Genomic DNA, 15,277 nt, shown 5'->3' with positions numbered 1-15,277 from the left:
GTTGCTCATGCAGGACAAGAGACAGACATAAATCTTTCTTAGCCTCTTTCTGCTCGGACTCAGGTCGGTGAGTCTCCGCTCCAGACGGATGTCGAGGCTGCCTGTCCCTGTGGATTTCCATGCATGTCCCAGCGCTGAGCATTGTCACAGCCCAGCCAGCCCTATTGTCTCAGTAACCTACGTGGGTAGCTGTGATGATGCCGTGTTTTCACTGCTCCCACATGGGCAACTAAGGCCATTGTGTACATGCCCTGTACCCAGCTCTTGGTCTGGGAGTCACAGGATTGGGCTTGTTCCTGTCCAAAGCATGAGACGGGTCCCAGGGCCTCTGGCTTGGAATTCTAGCTGTATACAAACCCATGCCCCATTTTTACTTGGCCAGGCCTTGAACACATACCAGTTAGAGCCCCACACCAATGAGTTATTTATTCTAAGCTGGTGCAACACTGTTACAGTAAACATTGGCGATGTTAACGTCAAGGTCCTGCCCCTTCATTATTACCCTGGCTTCGTTGTCACCCATGACGACACGCCCTCTCTCCTGGTTGTCCCCCTTACCCGATGGGGATTACTGCAGGGGACAGTCTGAAGGAGACTCCTGGCATGTGTGAGAGTGGGTGCCCTGGTGCCCTGAGATGTTGAACAGGAAGGAGCTACACAATCACTTCTGGTTGGTTAACAGGATGTGCTGGGGAGATGGCACAATATGTTGGGGGCCTCAAAACCCTGCCAGCGATCTTTGTCTCAGTTTATTTTGCTCAAATCTAAGAGCAGGAAATTGTTACATGTGGCTCTAACAGACCTGCTGTCATCCCTCCTGAGTTGGCCAGAGGGGTGACAGTATAGGGCCAAGCTTGGGGGAGAGGGATTGGTGGCCCAAAGCTACGACCATAGTGGGTGGGGGTCTGCATCTCATGGGGAAGGCTCCTGATGCCTAGTAGCTTGGCCCTGCACAGGTCACTCTTTCTGGACCGAGTCCTCTATCCTCACACTGGAGGGCCCCAGCAGCACTGCCAAATGGGCCTGGCTCCCTTCCAAAAGTTTGATGGCATTGACAGTGAACAAATACACAGGCTGTACTTTTTGGATAACAAATGTCCATGAGGCCCCATGGAAACCCTGTGGTCCACATGGGCCTATTCCACTATTGTTAAGCATTTTTAAATGTCTGTTTCTTTGCTCATCTTCACTGTGTTTCAAGGCTGTGCTGTAGACTTGAACCGTTCAGACCGGAAGTAAATGCCATTTTGGAGCTCTGACTGCTTTCCTGGGCTCCGCGTGCGTCTTCCTCAGGTCGTTTTGGAGCTTGTGGGGTCCAGCCCCAGCCCCATCTGGGGAGGCTTCTAACCACATCCTGGCCCCATGTCCCAACAGGTGTTTTCAGCACTTGCTGTGTTTTTGTGGATTCTGGGTGTTTGTCTGGAGGCAAGGTTGCAGTGGTGGCTAGTGGGATGGGTGGAGGTCTGTTCTCCCTCTAAATGGGTGGTGGTAGTCGTTCAGGAAGTCACAACCCGCTTACCTGCCAAGTGAGAAATTTCCTAGAAGGCCTGAGAGGTGGTCACTGCCCCTGGGGAAGCCAGTGCCACTCAGCTGCTTCTCAAGTATGAAGAAGATGGACTTCACCCAGCACAAGGCGGGGCTGCAGCTGGGCACCCCACCCACCCACACTCCCCTGCACCCATCAGTCAATGGCGATGGCATCCCTCCAGTGTTCCGGCAGCTAAGCCTGTATATCTCTTACAGCAGGCTCTCTCCTCTGTACTGTTGACATGGGGCGGGGGTGGGGGAACGTTCTGGGCACTGGAGGAGGGTTTTTGTTTCTGTTTTTTTAAAAATATTTTTTAGTTATTTTTTTTACAGAGAGGAAGGGGATAGAGAGTTAGGAACACTGATGAGAGAGAAACATCAATCAGCTGCCTCCTGCACACTCCCTGCTGGGGATGTGCCCGCAACCAAGGTACATGCCCTTGACCGGAATCAAACCTGGGACCCTTCAGTCTGCAGGCTGACACTCTATCCACTGAGCCAAACCGGTTAGGGTTGGAGGAGGGTTTTGAGCAGCATCCTTGGCCCCTGCCGCTTGCCAGGAGCACCCCCATAAACTGACGGGGATCTTGCTACCTTTCCCTGTCACCATACCTACAGAGGCAGTGACTCCTGCCTGCCTCCTCCACCCTTTCCCCATGGGCTTTGTGTAGCTAGTTGCTCTAAGCTGCCAGCACCTCTGCTGAGTTTTCTCTGCCCCCTTGTCCTCTCCCAGGACCTCCTGAGACACTTTCCTCCAGCCCAGCCCTCCACTGAACCTCATCCAGACCCTGGGACCCTGCAACCACACAGGTGCCTTCCCTATGGTCAGTTGACTCCCAGCACCATCCTCTACAGCAGAGCAGTCAACCTCACCCTCAGGGAAGTAGCCATTTTCTACAGAACCACTTCCTGGAAAGGAGATTTCATTGCATGTGTTGGCACCTTTGCAAGTCTGTTACTTTAGAAATGATTTTTTTTTTAAATATATTTTATTGATTGTTTACAGAGAGGAAGGGAGAGAGATAGAGAGCTAGAAACATCGATGAGAGAGAATCATCGATCAGCTGCCTCCTGCACATCCCCCACTGGGGATATGCCCGCAACCCAGGTACATGCCCTTGACCGGAATCGAACCCGGGACCTCTCAGTCCGCAGGCCGACGCTCTATCCACTGAGCCAAACCAGTTTTGGCTAGAAATGATTTTTTTTAAAGTAGCATATTCACAGGGTAAGAACCTCAAGCCACAGAGAAGCCTGTCTGCACAATGAACACGGGTCACTCTGGCACCAGGTTCACAGCCTGTACTGCCCCACATTTCCTGTGCTCCCTCTCTCCGCCCCCGTCCCATGTATCTCCTCTCCCTCCCCCCTCCCTTCTCTCCCCTCCCCTTTCCCAGAAGACCTGGGTTCCTGAGGCAGGCTCTTTCTTCCCCATTTATTGCTGTTTAACAAATTGCACCAGATACCCGGGAGTTGGAAACAACATTCTGATTTCTGTGGGTTAAAAATTCAGGAGCAGTTTGGCGGGGAGGCTCTGTGGTCCCCTGAGGTCTCTCTCAGTCAGGTGTGAGCCTAGGTCGGGGGCTCAGCTCCCAAGATGCCATGCTCACAGGGTGGGAACTTTGGGGGAAGGGAAACCCAATAAAGGCGGGTGTCCTTAATGTATCCATATTGGTTCAGGAGTTGTGATAATACATCAGATCAGTGTAACATGTTAACCACAGGTATGGGGCACATCCTATATAATAAAAGGCTAATATGCAAATTGACAGAATGGGGGAATGACCAGTCGCTATAACACATATTGACCACCAGGGGGCAGACGCTCAATGCAGGAGCTGCCACCTGGTGGTCAGTGAGCCAGGAGCCGGCTCATGGCTGGTGAGCATAGTGGTGGTGGCCGGAGCCTCTCCCGCCTCTGCAGCAGCATTAAGGGTGTCTGACTGCTGGCTTAGGCCTGCTCCCCAGGCATAAGCTGTCAGTCGGACATCCCTCGAGGGCTCCTGGACTGTGAGAGGGCCCAGGTCTGGCTGAGGACCACCCCCCTCCCCCCCGCCCAGTGCACAAATTTTGAATTTCATGTACCAGGCCTCTAGTTGGAACTATAATATCTTTGTAACTTTTCTATAAATCAAAACCTTGATGTGTCTAAGATACAAAGTCAATTTAAATATGAAAATGCAGCCCTGGCCAGTTTTGCTCAGGAGGCAGTGACCGTTTGCTCAGTGGGTAGAGTGTTGGCCCAAGGACTGAAGGGGCACGGGTTTGATTACTGGCCAACGGTTTATACCTTGGCTGTGGTTCAATCTCTGGCCCTGGTCAGGGTTTGTGCAGGAGGCAATCAAGCCATGTGCCTCTTACGTTGATGTTACTCTCTCCCCCTCTCTTCCCTTCCACTCTCTCTAAAAAAAAAGAAAAGAAAAAAAAAGAAAAGAAAAGAAAAAAAAAGAAAAGAAAAAAAAAAAAAAAAGAAAAAATATTCTCAGGTGAGGATAAAACAACAACAACAAAAATAAATACAAAAATCCAACTGTACATCATGGCCAGTTGTGGGAACTACAAGGAAAGGTTATTTGTGCATCTGCCAGAATTTTAGAGTCCTGTCAGAGTGGCCACGCTTTTATTATTATTGTTTTATTTTTTTTAATTTTTAAAATTTAAGACAGAAAAAAATTGACTTGTTCCACTTATTTATGTATTCATTGGTTGAGTCTTGTATGTGCCCTGACCGGGGATCGAACTTCACAACCTTGATATGTCAGAACAATGCTCTATCCAGATGAGCTACTCAGTTGGTTTGGCTGTGCCTCATCTACTCTTTCCCCACCTGTGTGTCATCCCTTTAGCAACAGGGTTTTGGCCTAACCCCACACCTCTCATTCCCAAGGGACCTTGAGCTCCTTAAGAACAGGGACCAGGCCTTGCTTTGCTCAGTACCAGCACAGACCAGGGAGTGGTCCTGCTAGGAGACCAGCTCTGTCACTTACCTGCCTTTGCCTGTTTGGGCCTCAGTTTCACTGTACATAAAATGGACAGAACAGCTACATAGCAGGATTGTCAAAATGAAATGATATACAAGGGGAAAGTGTTCTTGAAATCTATTTTGCCAGTTTTGATGTTCAGTAATGTTTGGTTTTACAATTAACACTGGTTCTAATGCTATCACTTTTTTTAAAAATTGGGTTGCCCTGGCCTGTTTGGCTCAGTGGATGGAGCGTCAGCCTGCGGACTGAAGGGTCCCGGGTTTCATTCCGGCCAAGGGCACATGCCTGGGTTGCGGGCTCGATCCCCAGTGGGGGGCGTGCAGGAGGCAGTCAACAATGATTCGCTCTCATCATTGATGTTTCTCTCTCTCCCTCTCCTTTCCTCTCTGAAATAAATAAAGAAATATATATTTTTTAAAAAAGAAAGAAAGAAAAAAATTGGGTTGCACCCTAGCCTGTTTGGCTCAGTGGCTAGAGCATCGGCCTGCAAACTGAAAGGTCCCAGGTTTGATGCTAGTCAAGGGCACATGCCCGGGGTTGTGGGCTGATCCTCAGTGGGGGACTTGCAGGAGATAGCTGATCAATGATTCTCATCATGGATGTTTCTATATCTCTCTCCCTCTTCCTTCCTCTTTATATTAAAAAAAAAAAAAAAATCGGGTTGCCCTGGCGGGTGTAGCCAGTTTATTGAGCATCATCAGCTCTTGCACCCAAGTTTCAGATTCCCGGTCAGGGCACATGCCAGGGTTTCAGGCTCAATCCCAGGTAGGGGGCGTGCAGGAGGCAGCCAATTGATGTTTTCAATCTCTCACATGTATGTTTCTCTCTCCCTTCCTCTCTCTCTAAAAATCAGTAAAAATATTTAAACAGAAAAAACCTAATCATTGATTTTTAAAAAATCGGGTTGATGAAAGGGAACGTTTAGGTTGGAATCATAGTCTTGGAGGTGGGGACAAGGGGTTTTGAGTGCGGGATTTGAGTTCCTTGCTCTGTCCTTCCCACGTTGGCATGAGTGGCAGCCCTGCTCTTCATCTGCAGAATGAAGACACATTCTGGTGAAAGGACAAACTGCACCAGCTGCGAAAAAGGGTAATGATGCCCCCTGGCGGCTGGCTGGCGGGGCTCAATGATTGAGCGGCGACCTATGAACCAGGAGATCACGGCTCGATTCCCAGTCGGGCCACATCCCGGGTTGCAGGCTCGATCCACAGTGTGGGGCATTCGGGAGGCAGCCGATCAATGATTCTCTCTCATCATTGATGTTTCTATCTATCTCTCCCTCTCCCTTCCTCTCTGAAATCAAAATATGTTAAAAACAAAAACAAAAACACACGATGCTCCGGGGCACTGAAACGCTCGCCGAAACTCGGGATTGAACCAGGGACCTTTAATCTGCCATCCAGCTCTTTTCCAACTGAGCTTTTCGTGGGCGTGGAAGGGTCCCTGTCATCTTCATTTCACTCCATTCAGCGGCGCACGCAGGCGTGGTTCGCCCTGCGCTTACCGACCGCGCATGCCTTGTAAGGCCCTGTCTGAAGCAGGGTTATAACTCAGTCTCTGTGGCGCAATCGGTTAGCGCGTTCGGCTGTTAACCGAAAGGTTGGTGGTTCGAGCCCACCCAGGGACGCAATCTTACTTTTGCCTCTCTGGTGAGGGGGGAAAAATGGTGCGGGCACCTGCTTTTTTGGAGGCGGACTCCCCTGTCCTTTTATCCCTCGTGGGGCGTTGGGGGCGCACAGTGTCGGGGACGTCCACACAGGCGGAACGTTCTGAGCCTGGGTTCCGTTTTCCCTCAGCAGCCGAACCGCTTTGGGTGACGGCCCCGGGCACTCGGAGAGCTAAAACGGACGGACTGCAGAGGTTATCTGAAGGCCGAGGCCAAGATGGCGGCGTTGGCGGGTGAGCGGTCCGGGGCGCCTGGGTCAGGGGCCCCTGGGGAAACTGAGGTCGGGGTAGCGACGCAGGACGCCCCCCCCCCGCAGCCTCGGGAGGGCCCCGGAACGGGCCCTGGAGGAGCCCAAGGGTCGGCCCGGGGAGCTGCCCTGCAAGTTCCCGAGAGAGAGGTGGCCTGAGATTGCAACCCGGACCGGCGGGGAAACTGAGGCCCGGACTTGCCTGCTCCCGGGACCTTCGTCCCGAGATTAGTGATTAAACGCATAGGATGAAACCCGCAGGGTTGCAAAGGAAAGCAGTTATCCCGAAATCCAGCGGCAGGTCCGAGTAGTGGTGTAGGGATGGGTGAGATGTGTGCAGCCCTGGTGACACCGTTGGGAAACGTCCGTGATTTCTGTTGGTGAAAACCAGGGGTCCTGCCAAAAGGGGCCCTGTGGTTTGTTGGCGACAGGATGGAAAGGAAGGCCAGTTTTCAGTAAGACGGCGACCAAGAGGGTATTTATTCTTTCCCGCGCAGGTTCACAGGTCTGCTGACCTGTGAAGGACATTTACTGGGCTCAGTGTATGCAAAGCCCTACGTTTTCAGGCGGGGAAACAGGCTCGGAGAGGGGCAGCTCCAGCAGGAGTCGGGCTGGGCAGTCAGCCCGCCTTCCGTGCTGGTGCCAGTAGGTTTGTTTACTCAACACACACCTCCCAAGGCCGAGGCTGTGGGGAACCTGGAGGCGCTCGCAGTGCCGAGGAGGCAGGCACCACAGCAGCAGGCACAGGTGGTGATCGGACCCGGTGCCAGGATCGAGGGGGCCTCGGGGGGCGGGTGCTGCTGTGAAACCGGCCCCTGAGGCGCTGGCCTGTGCACATGTGGGGCGCAGGGTGCTCCCCGCGGCCGGCATAGCCCGCGGCCGCACCGAGGCAGGGAAGGGGGCCTGGTGAGGAGCCTGGCTTGGCTTCCAGGGGCCGTGGGTTTAAGCAGGGGATTGGCACTACCCGGTTCATATTCTGAAAGACCCCTCTTCACCAAACGTTGGTTAAAGTAGAATTTAGAGAGACCGAGGGTCGAGGGGAGGCCACCAGGCAGGAGGCCTGAGGGGCAAAGACCTGGCGGGCCCAGGCCCCGGGGCGTGTGGCCTCTGGTGCTGTCCAAACTCACGCCTGCGCCCTGTGGTTCTTTCTGCAGCTCCCGGCCTGCTCCGCCCAGTCCTTGCGCTGCGGTGAGTGCCTGCGTCTGCGTCTCTGGCCCTGGCCTCCATGCAGAGGCCCTGGAAGGGAAGGGGGGTGGGACCAGAGTACCCCTGAGCTGGGAAGGGTGAGCAGCTCCGGTCGGGTCCTGCCTGCCGACGGTCACACGCGAGCGAGTTGGGGCAGCCCTGGGACTGGCAGCTGCCCTCCAGCAGGTGGTGGGCCGGCCCCTCTGTCCATGTTGTGGCAGAGCCTGGGTCCAGACCCTTGTCCACCTGCCCTACTGCCCTCAGGACTCACTTGCTGCCAAAAGTAATCAGTGTGTTTGCTCAGGTGACAGCCCCACGCAGGCGCCTTCAGGACAGGAAGGCTGGTAGCACGGGGGCCTCGTTAAGGGCAGAGCCTGGAAATCAAACCCCCAGGTCCACAGGATCCGGGACATGACAGATCCAAGGAGAGGGTTTTCCTAGGGGAGAGAAGTCGGGGGCTTTGTGGTGGGCACAGATTTGGGCTGAGTGTGGTTTGGTTTGATAAAGTCTTTTCCCTAAGGATAAACCACATATTCACCATAAAATGAAGGGAAAAGGGGAAAATGAAAACCAGGCACTTTGTCTCTGGAGGGCCAGATGGTTAATGTCTTTGGCTGTGCAAGCCAGGTGGTCTCTGCTGAGACTGATAGCTGTGATTTGTGAAAACAGCTGCAGACCACACAGAGACAGATGAGTGTGGCTGTGTCAGTAAAACTTTATTTACAAAAACAGGTGGCCCTGGCCAGTTTGGGTCAGTGGATAGCACGTTGGCCTGGGGACCGAAGGGTTCTGGATTCGATTCTGGACAAAGAATCGAATCCTTGGTCGCAGGCTCGATCCCCGGCCCTGGTCGGGGCGCATCCAGGAGGCAGTCAATTGATGCTGTCACATCGATGTTTCTCTATGTCTCACCCTCTTTCTTCCACTCTCTCTAAAATTCAGTGGGAAGATATCCTCGGGTGAGAACTAACAAACATAGGTGGAGGGCTGAATTTGGCCACTAGCCCCACCCCTGCTACGGTGCAGCCCCTGTAACAGCATCTCAGGTGCCCCAGGCTCCTCTTCATGTGTGCTCTCTCTCTGCAGCTCCTGCGTGGGTGCGGCTGTTCAGGGACGATGTGTCCATGCCAGTTTGGCTGCTGACAGCCCAAGCAGGTGAGGCCAGCCTTCCCAGTGGCCCGGACACCCTGAAGCACCCACCCCCTCCAGCACAGTGTACCCGCGGTTACTCCAGGGCCCCCCACAGCCAGCAGAGCTCTGAGGTCCCTGCCCTTGGAGCTCTGTCCAGACCAGTGGCTGCACATCCCCAATCCAGAAGGGCCTTTGCTTAAGAGTGGGTCAGTTGGCCCCTGTTTTCCACATGAGGACACTGAGTCCCTGAGAAAACAGAGGCCTCTTGGGGCCACAGCCAGGCAGGCTGAGGCACATCCATGCCATCTTTAATTCCTTTGTTTAGCAGACCCAGACCTGGGTACTGAGATGCTGCAGCCCCAGGGTAATCCCTGGCCCCGTGGCTCCTCCCATTACTGCCCTCAGGACCAGCTGTGACCATAGCTTTGACCTGTGCTCTGCGAGTTGCTCTGTGTTAGGTTACAGGGTAGAGGCTGTGGGGGTAGCCAGCATTCCTTTCTTGGGACTCCTGCCTGGCTAATACCTCCCTGTGCCATGTCCCATGCCCAGCACTCAGCCTGCCATGTCCAAGGCCGGAGCCGTGGTCTCCAAGCCCAGCTCACTTCCCAGCAGCCGGGGCGAGTATGTGGTGGCCAAGCTGGATGACCTGGTCAACTGGGCCCGCCGGGTGAGCCCCCAACCCTCCTCCGTCTCTCCAACCTCTGCTCTTTGCTTGCACACTGCACACGGACAGCACGCACGCTCACTGCCCCTTTGGTTCAGGGAGCCCAAGAGGCTGGTGATTATGTCAGGATTCATCCTCTGCACCTCCTGCCCCGCCAGCTCCTGGCTCTGACATCCCCTCAGTGTCTCTGTCCCATCCCCTTGTCTCTCCCCCAACCCTTGGTGAGGACTGCCACTTCCCTTCTATAGTTGTCTTCTGTTCGTGCCTCTTTTTTCTCTTAATGTAAAAGTAATCTTTTTAGCTAGAGAAGTAATGTGTGCTGAAAACAGTAACTCCTTCCTGGCAAAAATTTAAAAAGCCTGCCCTGCCCCTAGCATCAGCCACGAAACAGTTTTTGTCTTGTATCCATCCCTTAGGTCGTGTCCATGGCATGTCTCCCATTGGACATATGTCCTGTCTCCCAAGACAGAGGCTCCTTTCAGTGCCCACGGGGTGCTGGGCTGGCTAGGCCACCTGAACAATCTCTCATGGACGGCTCTGCACTCGCACAGTCTTTTGTGTGTCTGTGTGTCTCACACAGCACCACAGCAAACATCCTACTAGAGCAGTGATGGCGAACCTATGACACGCATGTCAGAGGTGACACGCGAACTCATTTTTTTGGTTGATTTTTCTTTGTTAAATGGCATTTAAATATATAAAATAAATATCAAAAATATAAATCTTTGTTTTACTATGGTTGCAAATATCAAAAAATTTCTATATGTGACACGGCACCAGAGTTAAGTTAGGGTTTTTCAAAATGCTGACACGCCGAGCTCAAAAGGTTCACCATCACTGGCCTAGAGCCTCCAGCTCCATGACAGAAATGTCCACTGCAGCCTTGTTTATGACCGAACACCCAGAAATGAGGTCAGGGTCAGGCAGCTCAGGTGCTTGGTCAGTCAGGTGGCCTAGCCATGTTGGGCAACACTTGGACTGTCCCCTGCACTCGCACATCAGTAGGGCAGTGGGGGGCCACTTCGTAGTCCCAGATTCGATGCAGAGCAGCAGAGAAAGGTCTAGCCAAGGAGCACGGCTGTGGGGAAATCAGACACCAAACAGATGAGGAGTCAGACGGTGCTCAAGGCCAACCAGGAGGACTTCCTGGAGGAATCGGCATTTGGAGATCTTAGACACCAGGGGTGTCCAGAACAAGATCCTCAGAGTTAGGCCTATGCCACATGTGGCTGCCAGGCACTCAGAGCAGCAAGTGCCCACATTGGAAGGATGGGGTTTAGGATGTACTAGGTTACATCAGTGGTATTAAAACTAATTTTACCTTTTAAAAAAATTTATTTGTTTTTTAAAGATTTTATTGACTTCAAAGAGGAAGGGAAAGGGGGAGAGAGAAACATCAATGATGAGAGAGAATTGTTGATCAGCTGCCTCCTGCATGCCCCCTACTGGGGATTGAGACCACAACCCAGGTACATGCCCTTGACCAGAATTGAACCTGGGACCATTCAGTACGCAGGACGACGCTCTATCCACTGAGCCAAACTGGCTGGGGCTGTTTTTTATTTTTTTTAGAGGGAGGAAGGGAGAAGGAGAGAGAAAGAGAAACATCGATGCAAGAGCTGAACATCTATCAGCTGCCTCCTGCATGTCCCCTACTGGGGATCAAGCCTGCAACTCAGGCATGAACTGGCAACCTTTCCTTGCTCGGGATGATGCCCAAGGAGCTGCCCACACTGGCTAGGACAACTTTTTTTTGTAACGTGGCTATTGGCAAGTGCTGACCCACAGGCCTAGCTCCCTTTACCTTCTTATCAGGCAGCCCTGGGCTGGGGCAGGCAGCAAGCTCAGGCTAGGACTGAGGGGCCTGGAGGACACGTGGTTGCTGTGTGGGGAAGGGGGTGGGGAATAGCTGATGTGTCGTTTTTCAAGAAAGGCTAGAAATCTGTTTTTCTCTGTGAAATTGCCCAGTTTCTTTAAACATGATGGGCCAACTGTCCACTCACGGGTTAACCACCCTGGCCCCCTCAGAGTTCCCTGTGGCCTATGACCTTTGGCCTGGCCTGCTGTGCAGTGGAGATGATGCATATGGCAGCACCCCGCTACGACATGGACCGCTTTGGCGTGGTCTTCCGAGCCAGCCCACGCCAGTCAGACGTCATGATTGTGGCCGGGACACTCACCAACAAGATGGCCCCTGCACTCCGCAAGGTAGGCCTGGCCCAGACCCCACCCCTCCACCGCCCAGGATTGAGCTGCACATAGACCCTGTCGTCTCTTCCAGGTCTATGACCAGATGCCAGAGCCTCGCTATGTTGTGTCCATGGGGAGGTGAGTTCCAGTGGGGCCGGGGGCCATAATCTGGCTCCAGGGACGAGACATACCTGTGACACACGGTTGTGTTTCCCCCCAGTGTTTTATCTGGGCTTCTGTCTGATCAAGGTCATGGAGGTATAATTTATACTCAGTAAAATCCCACACCTGCAGGGAGCCGAACAGTGACTCTGACACTCTGCTGTGTAGACTACCCCCTCCCCAGAATGTCCCTTCCTGTGGGTTATTATTGCTCTCCACCCCCACAGCCCCTCTGATTTGTCTGTTTCTTTTGAATACATAAATGATATCACCCTCTTAGACTGTACATTCTCCTTGCCTTTTTAACTTGTAGTCACTCTCTCCATTGTTAAAACCTGTTTCATCACTTACTTTTTTTGTTGAGATAGAATTCACATAACAGAAAGTTCACTCTTTTAAAGTGTGCGGTTCAGTGGGCTTTAATGCAGTCACAATGTGTAAAACTACCCAACTGTCTAGTTCCAGATGATTCCATTATCCCACAGTAAGCCCTGTCCCCCCCTCAGCACTCACCTCCCACCCTCTTTCCCAGCCCCTGGCAGCCACACCCGTTTCCTGTCCTGTGCCTGTTCTGGGCATTTCATATAAAGGTATCGCACACTGTGGCCTTTTGAGCCTGGCTCCTCACTGAGCCTCATGTTTTCAAGGTCCGTCCATTCATTCCTGCTCTGCCTGGTCTCGGGTGACTGTTGTCTTTCCTGTGACTTCATATCCCTTCTTGTCATTTTTGGCAGGCTAGGCACCTGCCTGCAGTTGAAGGCGGGTGTGGGTTAGGGAAAGGGCCCTGAGGAGGGAGCAAGGCCAGGATGGCCAGCGAGGCCCTCACACCACTCTTCCCACTCCAGCTGCGCCAACGGAGGAGGTTACTACCACTACTCGTACTCCGTCGTGAGGGGCTGTGACCGCATCGTGCCTGTGGACATCTACGTCCCAGGTAAGTCCACTGCCTTGACTCTGGGCAGCCAGGCCTTCAAGTCCCCACAAAGGAGTCCCAATACCCTATAGACATGGTGGGCTCTCCCTGTTTTAAGAATGAGCAGATTTGGCCTGGCTGACGTGGCTCAGTGGTTGAGCATTGACCTATGAACCAGGAGGTCACAGTTCGATTCCAGGTCAGGGCATGTAGGAGGCAGCCAATCAATGATTCTCTCTCATTGATGTTTCTATCTCTCTCTCCTCCTTACCTCTCTGAAATAAAAAAATATATGTTTTTGAAGAACAAAAAAGAGCAGATTTGGGTCTAAGAAGAGTGACACCCCATTCTCTCCTTTTTGTCGTTTCTTCATGGGCTCCCCAGTTTCATCCAGATGTTGGACCAGGCCAACATCAAAAGGGTCAGGGTGAGCTGTACAAAATTGCTGATATTTGGCCATTTTTAAGCTGCAGTTTTATATGATTCCACCTAATAGAAACCAAACCCAATAAATGCAATTAAAAAACAGAAAAAAGTTCCTGGAGGACATGAATAGCGTCTGCGAGGTCTCATACTCATGATGGGTGGTGAGACCCCACCCTGCTTAGACCCAGGATCATCAGGGTGTCCAAGTTCAGCAAATAAAAATGCAGGGATCCAGTTAAATTTGAATGTCAGAGAAACAATAATATCTTTTTCATTATAAAAATATCCCATGATATTTGGGATATAGTTATACTAAAACAAAGTATCAGTGGTTTGTCTGAAGTTTACATGTAACTGGGTGTCTATTGTATCAAACTATCCTGCAGAACTCCCTCCTCACCATGCCAATCAGCAGGGGGTGGCCTCCTGGGCATGTGCTGGCACCTCCCAGAGGCAGAGAAACAGGTTTCCACATTGGATTAGAGCTCATTGGAAAATGGCATTGATTTGTTTAACATTCTGCAAATATTTATTTTTAATCTTGAACATCAGATTCTTTTCTTTTTATTTAAATACTAGTAGCCCTGCGCACAAATCTGCGCCAGTAGCTTGCTGCCGCCCTCCAGTAGCTCTCCACCCGCTGCCCCACCCTCCTGTAGCTCCCCCTCCCCCCGCCCCCTCTCATAGCTTGCTGCCCTGCCCCCTCCTATAGCTCTCCGCTGCCTCGCTGCCCCACCCTCCTGCTGGCTGTGATCCAGTCTTTAAGCAGTTGGTTACTCTTCACAGGGTAACAGCCATTTGCATATTTCATCTTTATTATATAGGATATTTTTGTTGATTTCAGAGAGGAAGGGAGAAGGAGAGAGAGAGAGAAACATCAATGATGAGAAAGAATCATTGATTGGCTGCCTCTAGCACGCTCCACACTGGGGATTGAGCCCGCAACTGGGGCATGTGCCCTGACTGGGAATCGAACCACGATCTCCTGGTTCACAGGTCGATGCTCAATCACTGAGCCAGACCAGCTGGGCTGCAAATATTGAGGGCATTTTCTAGGCCTGGGCCTGGCTTGGGCAGCACTGGGCCCTAGAAAGGTCCCATCACCAGACCAGGCCCTGGGGAACCCCCAGGTTGGGGGGGATGGAGCCTGACACAGACATGCCCCACCCCACCTATTGTGTAAGACTTTGAAAGATGCATAGAAGTCTATCCTGCAGGCTTGTTAACCTTCACCAGGAGCCAGACCCTTGGTCAGTCACTGCTTGTTTGACCCATGACCTCAGGCAAATCTCTCCAAGCCTCAGTTTCCCCATCTATCAAATGGCCATTGTGATCCTACTGTCAGGCACTGAGCACCCCAGAGTCAGCTGGAAGTAAATGACTGACAGTTCTTCATCCAGCCTCCCGAGGTGGCGGGCCTGTCAGGTCCTGGCATGTCCTCCAGGTGGCAAAGTGTCTCTCTGCTTCTTCCACCTGAGACACTCGGGATGGAGACTGTGAGGACTATTTCTCTGGGAGTTTCCTTCTCAGTCTGTGAGCCGCCCCGCCCTGCCCACCTTGCTGGCTACTTCCAGTGATGGGCCAAGCTATCCACCTCCTTTGTGCATTCTTTGGATGCTGGGGTGAGGGTTCTCAGCCCTCCCCACCATGGGAAGGCGTCAGCCAGCCCTTAGCCCACCTGCAGCTCCCAGGTCACTCTTCCTAGGGCCTTGGGTAGCCCAGGCCTTTCTGCTCCATGTGGCCGGTAGTTGCTGCCCCCAGCCGGACCCTTTGACTTTCCTTCCGTTTCATGTGCCCTTTGCCAGGCAGCAGGGAGAGGGGTGGTGCCCCAGTAGGGCCCAGATCCAGTCACTGGTCAAGGGCTCCTGGCAGAGCCAGAGCTGTGGGCCCCCTCCCCATGGGCAGACACTGAGGCAAGGTCCCGCCCCCAGGCTGCCCACCTACCGCCGAGGCCCTACTCTATGGCATCCTGCAGCTGCAGAAGAAAATCAAGCGAGAGAAGAGACTCAAGATCTGGTACCGAAGGTAGTGCCACCCGACTGCCACCCTGTATCCTCTTCGTCATCCTGAGAGATGGTCAATAAACCTGAGAAACCCACTGGCATGGAAGCCTGCCCTCAGTGTGTGTGGGCAGGGGGTCCTGGAAAGTAGAGAGGTGCCCACAGGGCAGAGAGTACCCCTT

At 52.7% G+C, this 15,277-nt stretch overlaps 1 protein-coding gene and 1 non-coding gene across 2 annotated transcripts; both read left to right on the top strand.

The window, feature by feature from the left end:
- The first annotated feature begins 6,064 nt into the window (after window positions 1–6,064).
- TRNAN-GUU lies at window positions 6,065–6,138 on the top strand. Its single transcript has one exon. It is a non-coding gene; the product is annotated as a tRNA-Asn (tRNA).
- A 170-nt stretch (window positions 6,139–6,308) lies between these two features.
- NDUFS7 (NADH:ubiquinone oxidoreductase core subunit S7) lies at window positions 6,309–15,199 on the top strand. The gene is made up of 8 exons (XM_036314190.1): window positions 6,309–6,410; window positions 7,579–7,612; window positions 8,696–8,764; window positions 9,290–9,407; window positions 11,433–11,612; window positions 11,686–11,732; window positions 12,602–12,690; window positions 15,027–15,199. Exons 1-8 carry the CDS (start codon window positions 6,395–6,397, stop codon window positions 15,122–15,124), a joined length of 651 nt encoding a protein of 216 aa, XP_036170083.1. The 5' UTR covers window positions 6,309–6,394; the 3' UTR covers window positions 15,125–15,199.
- The last annotated feature ends 78 nt before the right edge of the window (window positions 15,200–15,277 follow it).

This window comes from Myotis myotis, unplaced genomic scaffold, assembly GCF_014108235.1.
Source record: "Myotis myotis isolate mMyoMyo1 unplaced genomic scaffold, mMyoMyo1.p scaffold_m19_p_6, whole genome shotgun sequence".
Taxonomy (NCBI): Eukaryota; Metazoa; Chordata; class Mammalia; order Chiroptera; family Vespertilionidae; genus Myotis; species Myotis myotis.
This window is presented reverse-complemented; position numbering and strand designations above follow the sequence as displayed.